General features: G+C 51.4%; 2 protein-coding genes across 15 annotated transcripts in view; both read right to left on the reverse strand.

The window, feature by feature from the left end:
- Positions 1 to 634: 634 nt before the first annotated feature.
- SLFNL1 (schlafen like 1) lies at positions 635 to 6,930 on the reverse strand. Of its 2 annotated transcripts, XM_039876712.1 has the most exons (4): positions 4,019 to 6,930; positions 2,388 to 2,957; positions 1,952 to 2,095; positions 635 to 1,293 (listed from the first exon to the last, which is right to left on the reverse strand). In XM_039876712.1, the coding sequence occupies exons 1-4, from the start codon at positions 4,403 to 4,405 to the stop codon at positions 1,171 to 1,173; spliced, it is 1,224 nt and encodes a 407-aa protein (XP_039732646.1). In that variant the 5' UTR covers positions 4,406 to 6,930; the 3' UTR covers positions 635 to 1,170. The 2 variants fall into 2 exon arrangements, with proteins under 2 accessions (XP_039732646.1, XP_039732647.1); XM_039876713.1 differs by lacking the exon at positions 1,952 to 2,095.
- Positions 6,931 to 7,592: 662 nt separating this feature from the next.
- SCMH1 (Scm polycomb group protein homolog 1) overlaps positions 7,593 to 16,223 on the reverse strand; it is a 141,420-nt gene continuing 132,789 nt past the window's right edge. For 10 of the 13 annotated variants that reach the window (XM_039876697.1, XM_039876703.1, XM_039876702.1 and 7 more), the window contains 3 exons: positions 9,835 to 9,903; positions 9,299 to 9,441; positions 7,593 to 8,223 (listed from right to left, as the gene is read on the reverse strand). In XM_039876697.1, coding sequence (XP_039732631.1) covers positions 8,098 to 8,223; positions 9,299 to 9,441; positions 9,835 to 9,903 — 338 coding nt within the window. In that variant the 3' untranslated portion in view covers positions 7,593 to 8,097. The remainder of the gene's footprint in view (positions 8,224 to 9,298; positions 9,442 to 9,834; positions 9,904 to 16,223) is intronic. The other 3 variants (XR_005655839.1, XM_039876706.1, XM_039876692.1) reach the window with 1 other exon arrangement.

Genomic DNA, 16,223 nt, shown 5'->3' on the forward strand with positions numbered 1-16,223 from the left:
TGTGGGGGAGGAACATTCCAGGCGGGGAAAGCAGCCAGTGCAAAGGCCCTGAGGCACGTGTGCTCATGAAACAAGTTGGTCAGTGTAGCTGGAATGTATGAGCAAGGGGCAAGAGGAGTTGAGGGCAGATGCATCAGGTCATGGAGTATTGTGTAGACCACAGTTTGGGCTTTGCTCTTGATAAAATGGGGAGCTCAGGAAGGGCTTTGAGCCAGGCTTGTCCTGATCAGACACTGGCTTTATAGAGTCTTTGGCTCTGCTGGTGGAGGTAGTAGGGGAGATGGCTGAGCAGGGCTCCTCTCCAAAGGCTGGAGGGTGCTTGGAATAGAAGTCAGACCCTTTCTGTGCAGGTGCTGATGTGTGCTGGAGCGACACGGTACCAGCCTAATGATGACAAAGTGCATTGCCACTGTCTTGCAGATGAAGAGACAGAAGCAGAGAGGTGTAGCACTTTGCCCCGCGGTACCTAGCCTTTAAGGCAGAGCTGAGACCCGACGATCTGGGTTCCTTCCCCATCAGCTCTGTGTGGTAGGAGCCCAGGGCTGGCTCGGCTCGGACAGAGGGGCGCCGGGTATGGGACTTGACCCAGGTGGCTGGCCAAATGTCCTAGAAATAACTATTCCTGTCCCTGGTCCATGTAATTTATTGAAGAGCTGTGACAATCACAAGTTCCAACAAGCCAGGGGTGGCGGCTGCAAGGTAGCCCGTTCGCTGTGTACCCACAGTTACCGGATGTGCCTTGCCATCTGCCGAGCGGCTGTCCCAAGATGACATATTCCTTTCTGGCCCTGTCTAGCCAACTGGAGTCATTGACTTCAGCCTGGGCAAAACGAGCGTTTTAGGGTGAGGGACAGTCTCCCCTTTAGCTCAGCCCTAGGATAACTCCGGCCAACTTTTTACAAGTTCTTTCTGAAGGTGAGATCCCTTGCGGATGGTGCTATGAGCAATTTCTTAGCTACACAGACCGGGGGCTGCTCAGGATTGAAGCCACGTGGGGATCAGCCCGTGTGTGCAGTGTCGCAGCAGGAGTCAGGAAGCATGGTGCTCCCATCCGCTTCTGAGCAGCCAGATGAGTTTTATTGGGAGGACTTTGGCTCAAATAGGAGATCCCTGCATCTCCCAGGTAGAGCGCCAGCTTCCGCTTGCTGCCCTCACTGCCCGCTGGGGCCATCACAGGACACAGCAGGTGCAGGAGACAGGCCTCTGCTGCCGCAGCTGCTTCTGGAGCTGCTCCTTCTCCACCGTCAACACCTTTATCCTCTCCTCCAGCTTGCTCAGCTCTGCCGTCCACTTCTGAGGGGACATCATAGAAACATGTCGAAGCTGACATCATCTCAGACACGCACCCTCTACCGAGGTTTGAACTAATGGAGGAAGGCGAGGCCCGGGTGGGGGTGGGGGCTGCTCGAGGCCACTGGACACTGTACTGGCACTGTTAGGTGGAGAAGCCAGGTCCCCTGGCCATGCAGCCACCCCTGACCCAGTCAGCCCTGGGATCTCAAGGGAAGCTACCTGACCCTCAGGTCAGGCCCGCATCCCAGAGCAGCCTCCTCGAGTACCAGGGTTAGGCTCAGAGGCATCCTTCCCACCACGTCCTTCCCTCTCTCTCTCTGTCAGCCCATTGGCCTCCTCTGCTTTTCTGCTACCTGATACCTCCTCTTGAAAAAGCTTTTCATTGGGACAGTGTCCAGCACTCACTGGCCCCCATCTTGAAGGCCTCTCCAAAGATGCAGTATATAGTCCGTGTGGTTGTCTTAAAAGTTCTCAATATTCTACTCTCCTGGCTCCTGCAGCCACACAGCAGTGGAATACAGGAGGTAGTGGGGTTATTTCATGGGGCAGTGGAGCACCAGGGGAAACCTGAGGGCTTGCCCAGGACTGCTCAGTGAGTGGTCAAGTGGCCCAGGGCTAGCTTGGCCCCCTATCCTGCCTGCCCAGCCTCTGCACTTACCTGCCTGCACCACTCCTGGATGGCGTGGACGGCCAGTGGGCCCTGGATGCTCCCGTCACGCCGCAGGAACACCTCCCCTTGGTCTGTCTCGTAGAGCTGTAGCTCAGCCTGGGCTTTGGGGGTGTGCACGCTCAGGCGGATCACCTGGGCAGGGGCAACAGCAGTTCTGGTGGACACTGCACTGGACAGCTTCCAGCCTCAATCCTGCCTTACTTGCTCCTAGTTCACTGGCTCCTGGGGGCAGCCTGGTGAGGCTGGGGCAGGGCTGTTTCCAGCATCTTCTCCAGTCACCCATTTCCTTGATGCCTCTTCACACACACACCCCACCCCCGCCCCCGCCCAGCACTGCTCAGAGTAGATGTGGGCCATCACATGTAGAGTGAATACATGATGGACAACACGACAGCCCTGGAGGCCTTCCTGTCCTGCAGCTCACCTTGAGGGGCGTGTTGGTGGAGGTGCTGACCACGGGGATGAAGGTGAGTGTGTAGGCGTTGGGGAAGACCTGGGGCCTAAAGCTCTGCAGGATGGAGTCCACCAGCAGGCGCACGCGGTCCTCATCTCGGTGGCTGCAGTGGATGCCCTGCACCAGGCCGCTGTCCTCGACGCCCACGAACAGGCTGCCGCCCTCGCTGTTGAGAAAGGCACACACGTAGCGCCGCACGTGGTGCTTGAAGGCCAGGCTCAGGTACTCGCCACCACCCCGCTTGAACTCCACGTTACGTGTCTCGCTGCCCAGGAAGGCACCCTGGAAGAGCCGCTCCTGGCCCCGGATCTCCTGGTACACGATGGCACTGTCCGAGCATGTGCCACTGGGTCGCTGCTGGTAGCTGGGCTGCCCTGGGGCCCAAGCAGGTGGTGTGTTGGTGAGTCTGGCCAGTGGGAGGCCGCAGCCTGAGCTGGGGCCTGGGCTGGGGCCTGGGCTGGGGCCCGGGCTGGGGCCTGGGCTGGGGCCTGGGCTGGGGCCTGGGCTCTGGCCAGAACTCGGGCCGCTGTCCTCCTCCTGCTGGGGTGGGGCAAAAGTCAGGAATCCCGACCAGGACATTGAGAAAGACGGGCTGCCAGAACTTCCACCTCTGCCCCCCGGGGCCCAGCGCACTCAGGCAACCCCATGTCTTCTCCCAGACAGAAGGGTCTAATTCTACTCGGTCCTGCAGCCAGTGCAGGAAACCCCGCTAGTGTCAGCAGTTCAGACCAGCCACTGCTCCTTTCTGCCTGGGCTGCCCTCTGGACTGTGGGATGCACGACAGGTAAGAGCTCCACTTCCCGAGGCCAGGCACTGGGACACCTGTGGGCCAATCTCTTTCCACTTGGGCTGTGGTTAGGCCTGTGAGTCCCAGGACTGCATCATTGCAGGAGATACCTCAGTGTCCTGAGGTGCCATGTGACAGAGCTTCAGGTCTCTGAACTGAGAGAGGCTCCCAGAGACCCCACCCCCTTCTTAATCTTCCTGAAACCCTTGATCACTTTCTCGACCATTGGCCAGTCCTGAATCTCAACTTTCCTTGGGCCCTCCTGAGTCCCCTTCCATGATTTCTGCTCTGTTTGGGGGCTCTGGTCATGAACTCATGGCCATTTTCCTGGTCTGGGGTGCCCCTGCCTCCAGGCTCTCCCTGTCCCACTATCCTCCTCACTGACCCCAGGCGTAACTCAGATTATCACTCCCCTCCTACTGAGTTCTCTGCTGCCTTCCAGGCTCTAGAAGCGGCTCCCAGGGCTGAGAGCTCAGTGTAGGCTGGGACATGGCCACGAGGGGCATTTTTCTAGTAGTCCTGTAGCTCTCAAAGAAGACAGAAATGTGAGAAAACTCACACAAATATGAAATCAGGCTCGCAGGTCTTAAAATGTACGTTACAGAGCTGTTTAGTTCTGTGACAATTTAAACATTATGGCGTTTCCACCCCTAAAATGATAAACCAAGATGATTGGTCTCATGGAGTGACCTGCACAGCCTCCGTGAGCTGACTATTCCCTCCCGTCCCCCATTGAAGTTAACCTTTCAGCCCCGCTCTGCCCCTGGGGTGCAGAGCCTGCGAGCCCTAGTGGCCTTGGGGAAGCCTCACTTACCTCTCTGCGGTTTGTGGGCACCCGGCCCTCACCCAACACCAGCTCTTTCCCGCGGGCCACCAGCTCCTTGAGGATCTGGTGCTCTGCCAAGGCAGTTTGCAGGCGCCAGGGAAGGGAGGTTAGGGTGTCCTTGTGGGTGGCCACTTGCACCAGCGCATAGGCCTTGCGTGGCCGCCTCACGACCTCGACGTGCTCCCGTGCCACTGGCAGCTCTAGCCGCTCCAGGGTGTCTCGCAGCAGGCAGGTGAGCACTGGCACAGAGAACTGGGGGTTCAGGTTGCCCACGTAGAGAACATGTGTGCTAGGAGCCGCCTCAAGGCCTGAGTCCTCAGGCATGGACTCTTCTGCGGGGAGCTCTGGCAGGGGCTGCTTGCCTGGGGGCTCCATGTGGGGCTCCTGCACCTGTGTTTGTGCTGCTCTCTTCCTGGGGGTCTCTAGAGGGGTCTCCCTCAGAAGGGCTTCCAGGATTCCTTACTGCTGGCTGTTCTTCCCAGGGCCCTGGGCTCTCAGCTTAGCCCAGGGCCTCCCAGGGGACTCAAGGGCTGCCAAGACTCCTGGGAGGTTCACAGATTGGCAGGGGCTGGGCAGGGCCAGAGAGAGAGAGGGCGGGCAGAGGGCAAGCAGGAACGGGCCTGCCACCCATCCCAGGCCTAGGACAGGAAAGACGAGAGTCAGACAGGGCTGAGCCAGAGAACAGAGCATGTGAGCCTGCCCCTCCATTCCACGGAAGGGAAGACTGAGGGCATACGCCCAAAGAGGGGCAGAGGACACCGGGACTCGGGTCTCTGAGGGGCCCCCATATCCTTTCATTGGCCCAGGGGTCCTGTCTTCTCTCTCTGATCTATAGGCTTGGGGCCTCCTAGGTGCCAGCAGAGTTTACTGCTGCCTGCCCACCAGAGATTACTGCTGCCTCCAGGCACCAGAGAAGCATTTTCAAGGTCCTTTGGAGGAAGCTTTAACCCAGAAGTCCGAGGGGTGGCTGTGGCCCTGCTGCTGCTTTTCCTTGCCTGGTCTGAACCTGGTGTGAGCCCAGCAGAGGTTCTCAAACAGGCAGGGCTGGTTCAAGGGTTTTAGAGCAGAGTTTCTTATGCTTTGGGCACACTGATGAAAGAAAAATGGACTTTGCATATAATTTAAGGAGGTTTGCGGACCCTCCTTAAGAACTCCTAATCTAGTCTTCTGTTTTTAGTTCAGAGAGAAGTGAGGAGGGGCAGAACGAGGGGCAGAACTAGGGCCCTACATACCCCCATCCCGCCTTCCACCAGGCCAGGGGCCTCGCTCCTGGTGTTGGTCAACTGAATGAATGAGGTGGGCCAAGAAAATCAGGACCCCTGTGTGACACACATCAGCCCCTCCTCCACTTACCCCCACAGCCCCAGCCTCCAGTCTGTGCGGCAAGTACCATCAGCCTGCATCTTTTCAGATTGGATCCTTGAGGCAGTCAGGGCCTGGGGGCCACCTTGGCTGGGGTGGTGGCATTCAGGGCAAAGAGGTATAGGAGGAAAAAGGAGGCCTATGACCCTCATATCCTGATGGTTCCTGGGGGATATGGGAGGTGCCAGCCCTGAGCTTCCACAGCACCCTGACCCCTGGCCAGCAGCTCCCAAGGGCACTCAGGGGCTTGGCATGGAGTGGCGGTGAGAACCAGGGCTGTAGGAAGTGGGCGGGGCCTGTGTAACTACTACCTCTGTGATCTCATGAGAGCCAACAATGCCTCCTGGGTCAGCCTTCAGCACTCAAGCAGGCAGGGTTGGGAAGTCAATCAGGAGAATGCTTCCCCCATTCCCCACTCCACAGTAAACAGGTACACACCAGCTTGTCCCTGGGCTTCTTCTGGGCAGCTCCCAGAACCACGAGGCTGAAGATGTACTTTCTCTCTCTAATGTCTCTCTAGGCACTAGTGCCCACGCAGGTCCCTCGGTGCAGCAAGTACCCACCTCACCCCTTTCAGTCACCAATCCCAGGCTCCGCTGAGCACTGACAGGGCCTAGCTACTGCCAGGATGGATCAGAATGCATACAGTTGGTTCCAGGGATCCCTCTGATGCCATGCCCTTCTCTGCCAGAGACAGAGGCTGCTGTCCAGAAGAGCCCAGAAAAATAGGTCAAGGCCCTTTTTGAGAGTATCCGGAATGAACAGCGCAGCCTACCAGACCCAAAGTCCAGGAGTCTGTGGGAAACCAGGGCCTGTTCTGGTTTGGCAGCCCTGACCCTAACTGCTTCATGGAGATCATAAACCTTGCGGTGGCCAGGTGGAAAAAGCATCTAAGTTAACCATGATATCAGAAGTAGTCACTTGTGAGAGCTGGCGGGGCCCTCAGAAATCGCTTCATCCAAACCCCTCGGAGCCAGATGGACCAAAAGGAAGGAAAAGGCTGACATAAAGTGTCATAGCAAATAGCTGGACTGGCTGGAACCTCAGCCTTGGCCCCAGAGTCAAATTACTTGGCTTTGAATGCCTACCTTGGTACTTTCTGGCTATGGGATCTGAACTTTTCTCATCTATAAGATGGGTTTGTTGTGAAGATTAAATGGGATCATCCTAATTCATGTAGAGCAGTTTGTGGGGCACACAGTAAGTGATGTGAAAGTGTTAGTTACTATCAAGTTATACTGCACTACCCTGCTGCCCGCTACACCTTATTCTGCGACCCCATGAGAAACAAGGATGTGTGGCCTTGGACTTTTAAGTACCTGGCCCCTGGCTGGGCCAGCCCGCATCTCTCCTCATTCCACGAGGATAAGGATGAACCCAGCCCTCGAGGCTCCTTGGAGCTGCTGATCCTAACTGTTCTTCCTGCTTGGGCTCGTGTGTTTAGCTGTACCAGTGCGAAGCCCTTTGAGGGCAGAGAATGGACTCAGTCCTGAGCGGCTATAAAATGCTGGGGACCCGGCGGGCATCTGGCAGATAGCCCATTCTTTATGGATTGCTGCGATTAGAAAAACTCTTAGGGATCATCTTGTCCAAGTTTCCTCATTTTATATATGAAAAAACTAGTACCAAGAGAAGGGGAGGCACAGTGATTTGGCTGTTGATTGATTAAAAGGACACTGGCATCTATATTGTTTTTTATTTATAAACGAATCGACATAAAATAAGTCCAGACGGCAGCGGGGCAGCTATGCTGCTGACCTGCTTACAAAGGAAGCACGTGGACAGTGAAGAAGGTGCAGCCAGATTCCAGCCTGGAGACCCTTGCCTCCCACCCACCTTAGGGCCTTCTTGGCCTAAAATCGTTGGGCCCAACCTTCTTCCACAGCAGTTCTGGCCAGAGCAAGGAACTGTATGAGGACAGTGCGGGGCAGAGGACTCTCATTCTCGCAGAGGAGGCTGAAGCTGCAAAGGGCCCAGTGGAGGAAGAGAGGGGAAGGTAACAAGGACCCTCTCCTCCCATGTGGAGTAATGTGGTCAAGGCTTTCTGGGTCTGTCCATCCCAAAGAGAAAGTGCCCTGGGGTAATGTCCTCTGTAAAGGGGCCACGCTTCTCTGGGACCAGGGCAGGGTAGTCTCTCTCCTCTTGAAACTCCAAGTCTGGAGGGAGAGGAGTGGGAACTGGAGGGCTTGTCCGGGTGCCAGAAACAATAAATTAACAATAAGAAAAGATCTTTTTTTTTTTTTTTAAAAAAAGGTAGAGGTCTACATCATGAGCTCGGAGCCTGGGGATCTTGTGAAGAGAAGGCAGGAGCTGTGGGGCAATGGGTGCTACGTCAGGCCCTGCAGGTGGTGAGGGGACTGGGCATGAGCATTAATTCAGGGCCCCATCTTCTGAGTCTTCAGGTTGGCCCCTTCCTCCATTGCTTAGAAGGTGTTCAGTCTAAACTCCTGATGAGAGGCTGGCCAGGCTTGGGAAATAAATACATGGGACCTCAAAGCAGAGGCAGGGCTGAGGGGAAGAGCAGCGCCAGCCCTGGTCTCCCCTCCTCGGTCCTTCATGGAAGGACATATCATGGCAGGAGTGGGTAGTGGCGGCCCTGAACCCCACTGAGGCACCTGGGAGTGGGCTGATGGTCCTCCCTCCTGGGAGAAGAATGCTGGCCCCATCTGCTCCACCCTCCAGCTGTCTCAGCTGCATCTCCCTGTTCAGAACTTGCCCTGCTTCAGCCGGTCAATGTGGTAGGAGAGCTTGAGTGCGGGCCCCAGCTTCAGGCCCATGTACTTCATCATCACGTCGCTGCGCAGCAGAAGCAGGGCCTTGCCGTCAATCTCCTGTGTGGGAGTGGCAGGAGGAGCCCTCAGAGGCCTGGCGGGCCTGACCACCCCAGGTTTTGATTAAAGACCACCCAGGAAATGCTAGTCCAGTGAACCCGCTGTGACACTAAAGCCTGCCTGCTCTCCCCACCATCTCCAACCATCCCTTCCCCAAAACATCTACTGCTGAAACCACCACTAACTAAGCTCTCCACTGATTTGTACCAACTTCCCTTCTCTGCTGCCCGAGGCAGTCTCCACACCCTCCCAAACCTCTGAAATCCAGCTCAACTCAATCTCTTCCAGGAAGCCTCCTCAGGCAGTGAACTTGTCACTTCTCTCAGCTTATTTTCATAACGACTCTCAACTGTTACTCAGTGAGTCCTCTTCCTTCCTGAGTGGCAGGGACCCTCTGTGTGAGCTAGGCACAAAGCAGGCACTTCCTGAGCAGCTCTGAGACGACCTTCGGGTCTGATCTAAGAGCACCCTCCAAACCCGCCCGGCATGAGAGATTTAAATGACCAATGGAAGGTAGCAGATCTATTCTGAGTACCCAAAGGGCAGAATAGCACCAAGCAGCAGGGGCTATGGGGAAATGGGTTTGAGCCCCAAAACAGGAGTATGGTCACTGCAAGAGGATCAGGAGTCGTCCCTGGCCACAGAGCCAAATGGTCACTTGAAGAGATGTTAGAGGGGCTAGGAGAGGATGGGGGACTGATGAGAGTGGAACGTTGGGGGCCACTTGGCAAGGGACTCTTCAATGGGCTGAGGCCCCTGATTCTCAGGCCAAGGCAGGCAGATGGGAGACAAGTGCTCCTAGGAAAAGAGAGCCTGTCCCTGAGACCGAGCACACAGGGCACATACCCAGAGGGAATGTGGCCGAATCAGATCCTAAACTCAAGGAGTGAGCTGGACTCAGAGCCCAGTGAGGGCTGTTTTAGCCCCAGGATTCTGTCTCTAAGTCTGTATGATCTCCTGTGCTCAGTTTCAAAAAACCTGGAACAAATATATAGTCCATGCCCTTTAAGAGTCTACAAGAGTCACAGAGCAAGATTCCCAGTGAACATGGGAGAGATCAGGCAGGGGCACCTACGTGTTTACGAAAGAGGTCTGCGTGGGGTCCCAACTGAGGATCAGCTTCCCGGACAAACTGCATCACGTCCTCGACTGTCCATGAGGAGGGGTCCCGGCCACTCAGTCGAGAGGCATCCCGGTTTTCGAGGTATCGGTCCGTCCCTGCAGGACAGAAGGGCACCTGCCATCACGGGAGGGGACTGGTTTGTAACTACTCACCACTTTCCTTGGCATGTCCTGAAAGGCCCTATGGGTGAAGCTCACTGCCTTGCCAGAGCAGGGGACCCGAGGCAGCGGGGAAACCGAGGCAGAGGGAGAACCGAGGCAGTGAAGGAAGAGGAGGGTTTTCCACAAAGGGCCTGAGGGGCTGAGACTCTTAAGTCAAATCTTTGTTCTTTAAGGGCAGACATGGTTTTGAAAATGGTCAGAAGCAATTTTACATTGAGGCTGTGATTCATCCTGGACGGGAGTCAGGGGTAACAATGAGGTAAGGGGATTACTTGGGTTCAGTGGTGGGTGGTGGGGGAGAGGGCTGGTCTGGGAGACTGCTTTTACCTTGGTTCTGGGGACCATTTCTAGAGAGACCTTGGAAACTGGGTAAGATTACAGCCCAATTCTTGGGGCCTGGGGAGAAAAAAAACGGTGGATAATACCTTGGGCCTCTTTCAAGACCTGAAGAATAGTTGATCTCACTACAGCCTAATGCACGGAGGAAGAAAATCTTTGCTTTGGCTACCAGGAATCTCAAAGTTAATTTAGTGCTCTGCTTAGAGCTTTTTATCTCCATCTTGGCTCAAAAATGGTTCCTTCCATTTCCTCTGCGGGCTTTGTGATCTCTGTGTTTTGATCATCAACCTGCCACAGATCTCTGGCATGTTTCATCCCCTCTGCCTGGAACGTTCCCCTTCTCTACCTTCACTTTCTCCTCTTCTTGTACATACTCCAACTTAGCTAAGCAAGAGTTGGCTTCGAGGACCAGCTCTTTTAAGAAACTTTTCTGGTTTAAAACTGAAAAAATTGGTCTCACAAAGCATTTCATGTATCTCTCAGTTACAGTTCAATCTCTACACACTTTCCCCCGTCATAACTCTCTAATAGTCTATTCCCTATAAAGCAGTCAAAGCAACCTTAAAAAAGTAATTGCATCATGTTAATCCCTAAAAATTCCCCTAAAAATTCAATGCAATGGCCTCCCATTGTACACAAAATAAAATCTCAACTCCTTACCATGGTGTTGAAGGTACTCCATCATCTGACCCCTTCTACCTTTGAAATCGTATCACTGCCTTCCACCCCATCTTTTACTCACCATGATCCAGACATGCTAGCTTTCTTTCCACTACTTGACTAGGCTAGGCTTTTATTCTTCGACCTGCAATTTCCTCTGTCTGGAATGTTCTTTTTCCAGATCTTTGCACACTCAATTCCTTCTCAGCATTTGGGTTTCATCTCAAATGTGGATTCCTCAGACAGGCCTCCCCTGATCTCTTAGTAAGAGTATTCAACTTCCCACATAGTCATTCTCAATCCAATTACTCTAGTTTTTTTCTTTCCTAGCACATATGACTACCTAAAATAATTTTATGCATTTACATTTATTATCTGTCTTCTATTTTGGTCACTGCTATTGTGATTTATAATAAAAAACATACATCCTCATTTCTGGCACAGAACTCTTAAAAACCTTGGAATTTCCTAAGTGGCAAGAAAAATAAAGGTGTTGTCTTTTGTTAATCATAACAAAAGAATGTCTTTTGTTATTCATAACAAAAGAACTGGACCTTTCAGTTCTACCTCCCAACCTCCTAGGAAGGGAGAGGCTGTTAATGATTTAATCACTCTTGCCTATGTAATGAAGCCTCAGTAAAACACAGAAGGATGGGGTTTGGAGAGCTTCCAGGCTAGTGAACACATGGAGGTGCTGGGAGGGTGGTGTGCCCAGAGAGTGCATGGAAGCTCCACACCCCTTCCTCCATACCTTGCCCTATGCATCTCTTCCACCTGGCTGTTCCTGAGTCGTATCCTTTTACAAAAAATCAGTAATCTAGTAAGTAAAGTTTTCCTGAGTTCTGTGAGCTGCTCTAGCAAATTAATCGAACCAGAGGAGGGGCTGGTGGGAACTGCCAATTTACAGTAGTCAGTCACTAACAACCTGGACTTTTGACTGGCATCTGAAGTGTGGGGGGAAAGTATGGTGGCAGTCTTGTGGGACTGAACCCTTAACCGGTGGGATCTGATACTATCTCCAGATAGTGTAGATAGTTTCAGAATCGAGCTAAATTATGGGATACCCAGCTGGTGTCATAGAATTGCTTTTACCACCCCTGTGGGAGATCCCACAGGGCTGGTGTCAAAAGTGAAGGAGTGCTGAACTGAGAGTAAGAGACACACACAGGAGGAGAGTGTTTTCCTTTTACAGACCCCAACACATAAATAGGTGCCTGGTTTGCCACAGGTGTTCGAACATGATTGTTAAATGAATAAATGACCATATATGTTACTTGTATATTTTTCTGTCTCCCCTGCCAGACTTTGTCTCCAGACAGGGACCTTGCCTTGCTCATATCTGTATCCTCTCCACCCAGGAGATGCCCAGTCACACAACTAAGTGACAGAGCTGAAACACACCTGTGAAAGTAGAAGGAACCTACTCTTCAACTACCTCTTGCGAAGGCTAAAAATTTCTTACCACTTTCTTGTATTCTGGGTCCCAGGTCTAAAAGTCGAAGCCCAGTTTGCCCAGCCCCTGTTTCCTGGGGAAGAGACTCTATCATATTACCTCTCAAGCTTGTGGTTGGGCACTGAGCAGACCAGGGGAGAAGTGTGCTGGAGCAAGCAGAGGTGATTAGAGCTGTAGAAATTCCAATGGCTTTTTAGAGGTGGTAATAGACAGGAAGTTGGAGAGGGCTCCGTGAGCCAGCCACTTCTCCCTGCCTAAAAGTCCACTGTGATGCTAAGAGAGAAACCAACTGCAGAGATTACTGAGAGCAGAAAGAAGATATATGTATGAATGTGTCCTTGGACCATCTTAGCTAATTCTTCTACCCAGGGAAGCAAGGAATCATACACACACACATATATTCACATGTATAATATTATATGTGTGTTTATCTGTCTGTCATCCTCTTCCCATTAGAATATACTCTCCACTGAGATGAAGACATTTGAGCAAAGACCTTGAGGCAGAAAAGTGATAGGCACATTTAAGGTTTAGTAGGGAGGCCAATGTGCCAGAACTGAGTGAATGAGAAGTGGTAGAAAATAACATCTGAGAGGTGTGTCTGTGTGTGATGGGGCAGGGGATGTGGGGGTGGAGATTACTAGTAGAGGACCTTGTATGTCACTGAAAGATTATTGGCTTTTCTGAGTGATACAGGTAGGTCTTGAGCAGAGGAATGACATGAACCAACTTATAAGTAAAAGGACCATTCTCACAGTCTGTGTTAATAAAAGACTTTGGGGTCAAGGGCAGAAGCAAGGGAGACCAGTTGAAAATGAGGCTACTAGTCCAGACAAAAGATGACTGGCATGCCCTATGTGGTAGTGGGGAACAGGGTGAAGAGTGGTCTGATATATGAACATTATAAGGAACACCTACTATCATCAGCTCATTTGACTCTCAAAACAACCCTTGAAGGAAGTTTCACCTTCTTCAGCTTAGAGATGAGGGAACTGTGGCCCAGAGAAGTGAAGTGACTTGCTCAAGACAACACGCCTTGGAAGGGGACAAGTTAATGCCCTGTCTTTGTTTTTTTTCTAGTCCCATTTCTGCAGACAGACTAGGGTTCTTCCCCTCTACTCAATGGGTACAGCTGGTGGGTACATCCACAGCGGCCAGACTAACAAACTGATGCCCAGTCATCCTGGATTAATGAAATAAGAGAGGGGATAGACTCGGCATCTATTAAATTCTTCTAGAGAACCAATTCTAGGGCCAACCAAACGAAATCCTTGCATAGCCTTAGGAGGGTCAGACGAGATCTAGAATATGACCCGGCTGACAGACTCACAATGTATCCCAAAGGAAGAGTGGAGATGCCTGAGGAACAACAGTGACATCTGAGGCCAGCCAGTGTGGTGTGAGACACTCCTAACAAAAACAGGGCCTTGGGGAAGATCACAATAATAGTAATGCCCTCATACCTGGGGGATGAGTTAGTTTTCAAAATGATCCCATATCCCTGTTTCCATCTGATCCTTTTCACACTCCTGTGAAAAGACCAGGTCGATATCACCATCTCCATTTTGTACACGAAGAACATGAAGATGTGAGAGGTCAGGTGATTTACCCAAATCTCAAGGCAAGGATCAACTTTCAGCTCTACCTCTACTTCAGAGCTCCTCAGACTCCACTTTGCTGCCTTGCTGGGGTTAGGGGTGGGGGAAGGGCATCCCAGGCTTCTTCTCCTATCTCAGCCTTCCTGAAAACTCTCCTCTGAGGTCACTTCTTTCCACTGCAGGCCTTGCTAATGGAGTCTTCTTATTCTTGCACACCCCATACATCCCCGGGCTTGGGGAGGCCAAGCTGGGGAGGTGGCATTTTCCTGTCTCCCCATTGCACTTTTAGGCCATCCTTCTGTGAAAGCTCATGTTCTTCAGAGGCCAAACATGTACCTGACCATTTGCTCTTCCTGATCACTTCCATCTGTAGGTCTCTGGGTTTCTACCCCTCGTAAATGAAGGCTTTTTGGTATTTAGCTCATTGCCTTCTGTTCCACCCCAATTCCGGCCCTAATCCTTGGAGGCAATCCAGTCAAGCACCTTGCCTCCTACAGTAACTTTCACCTCTGCTGTACTTCAAATACCTACTGCCAAGGCTACTGTCTGGTTCTTGCCATCACTTGCAACAAACCTACTTCAGAATTTTAAATACTTTTTGACTCCAGCCTCCTGTCTGTCCAACTCTCTTGGGACTTATGTCCACTATAATCATTATATCACAAAGATCTTCAGCACATCCAACTTAGTTTCTCCCATCCTTCAGCCTCCTTTCAGCTTTGCCTGTCCACCCTGCCAGCTCCAGAGCTGATGATCTAAACTACTCTCCCTCCAGTTCCAACGATTCCTTTATTATGCACTCCTGCTACCTGCCCCCTCTTCTCCTTCCAGCTCAACATAAAACCTTAATTCTCAAACTGTGGTTTCTTACCTCACATCTAGGTTTCTAAGAACCACAGAAGAAAACCACAGTTTTTGCAAAACGGCAACTAATCTCCAAGCATAGCTGGGCCTTTGTGTTTCCTGCAAATCATTCTCTTCCCATTGATCCAGTTCCTCCTGTCTTCTTTAGGACCAATCTTTCAGAACTCTTAAGCCCTTCCCCACTCTGTCCTCCATTCACTCATGGCCAGGTCAATCTTCCCTCCAGTCTCAGAGGACAAGGTGTGCCTCCTTCTGGTTTAAGACTGATCCGTCTGTCTGAGCTCTTGATCCCTAATCCCTCCTACCACCCTCAAGGCCTTACTTTCTCCTCTTGCCTGTATTTTTAATTTCTTCTTCTTGGAGGGCTCAAATTATCTGCTGATAAACATGCCCAGCTGCTCCCACTCTAGACCTTTTCAAGGTTATCATCTTTCTTCTCATCAAACTCTCCTTCATATCCCCACTCACTATAATCTGCCCTCACCACTCTCCACCACCAATGATGCTGTTCTTGCTAAGATCACCAATTACCTACTTAATCACCACATCCAGTAGATATTTCTCAGTCCTATTATTTTCCAAACCTTTGTTGTGCTGTGCTTTCCTTAAAACACTCTCTGTACTCCTGGCCACCACAATATCAAATTCTGTTTTTCTATTTCACCACTCCCTTGGTGGGATCCTCTTCCTGTTCCCATCTCCTAAACTTGTTGGTCCCCAGGACTCCATCTTTGATCAACTGTTCTTTTCATTCTATACATACTCCTGGGAAGTGGATGTTATTTACCCTACAGCTTCAGCTACCATCTGTATGTTGATGACTCCCAATTACTTATCTTCAGCTCAGTGCTCTTCCCTGAGAATCAGACTTGTATAGCCACCACCTGCTGGATATCGCCTAGATGACCCATGGGCCCCCTACCCTTCTTTCTCTTCTAGGTACCACCATCTATCTATCCAGCCACCCCACCTAGAAACTTTGCAGACTTCCCATTCCCTTCTTCCTCACGATCCTCAAATCTGACTGAATTTAACTCATGAATAGTTTTCAAATCTATTCTCTCTTTTATAAACTTCTACCACAGCCTAATCCAGGCCTTTATCACTTTTGGTCCGGCCCATGCTAGTAACCATATAACTGCTCTCTCTAGTCCTGTCTTCCCTCAAATACATCCTCAACTCAGTAGTCAATGATCTACTGAAAACACAAAACTTTTTAGGGCTTGCCTCTAATTAAAAGCCTTCAAAGCTTCGCATTGCCTGTAAGAGCAACTCCAACCTCTTTAAAGCATTTACGGTTCTCTATGCTATAACCCCTGACCTTTTCTCTTTGAAGTCCCAGTATTACTTTTTGTTTCAGCAACAGCAAACGGCATGTAGTTCCTGGTACAATCTGTGCCAGTTCTTATCTCTTTGCCCTTGTTCATGCTGTACTCTCTTCCTGGAAAGCTCTCTCTCCCTTGCTATTCCTGATATGGTCGTTCAAACAGTCACCCTTTCAAGTCTCAGACAGGGCAGCATTTCCTCAAGGAAGCTGCCCCTGGACACCTAGCTTGTGTTAGGTATCCCTTTTTGCAGTTTTAATACCATCAAAGCATATCCCTATAACTTCATTCAAGATGCTGTTCTATAATTATCTGTTTGTCTGTCCCACAAGACTTTGAGCTCCTCGAGGACAAATGTGATTGAGTTTCGCATCCCCATGATGCAATATAGATGACGTTCAAATAAATGGCTAATGAAGAAATGAATTAATCCTTCCCCGTCCCTTTGGCTCTAGGTCTTCAGCTCTTAGTGTCTAT

This window comes from Pteropus medius, unplaced genomic scaffold (genome assembly GCF_902729225.1).
Source record: "Pteropus medius unplaced genomic scaffold, Ma_sr-lr_union100, whole genome shotgun sequence".
Lineage (NCBI taxonomy): Eukaryota > Metazoa > Chordata > Mammalia > Chiroptera > Pteropodidae > Pteropus > Pteropus medius.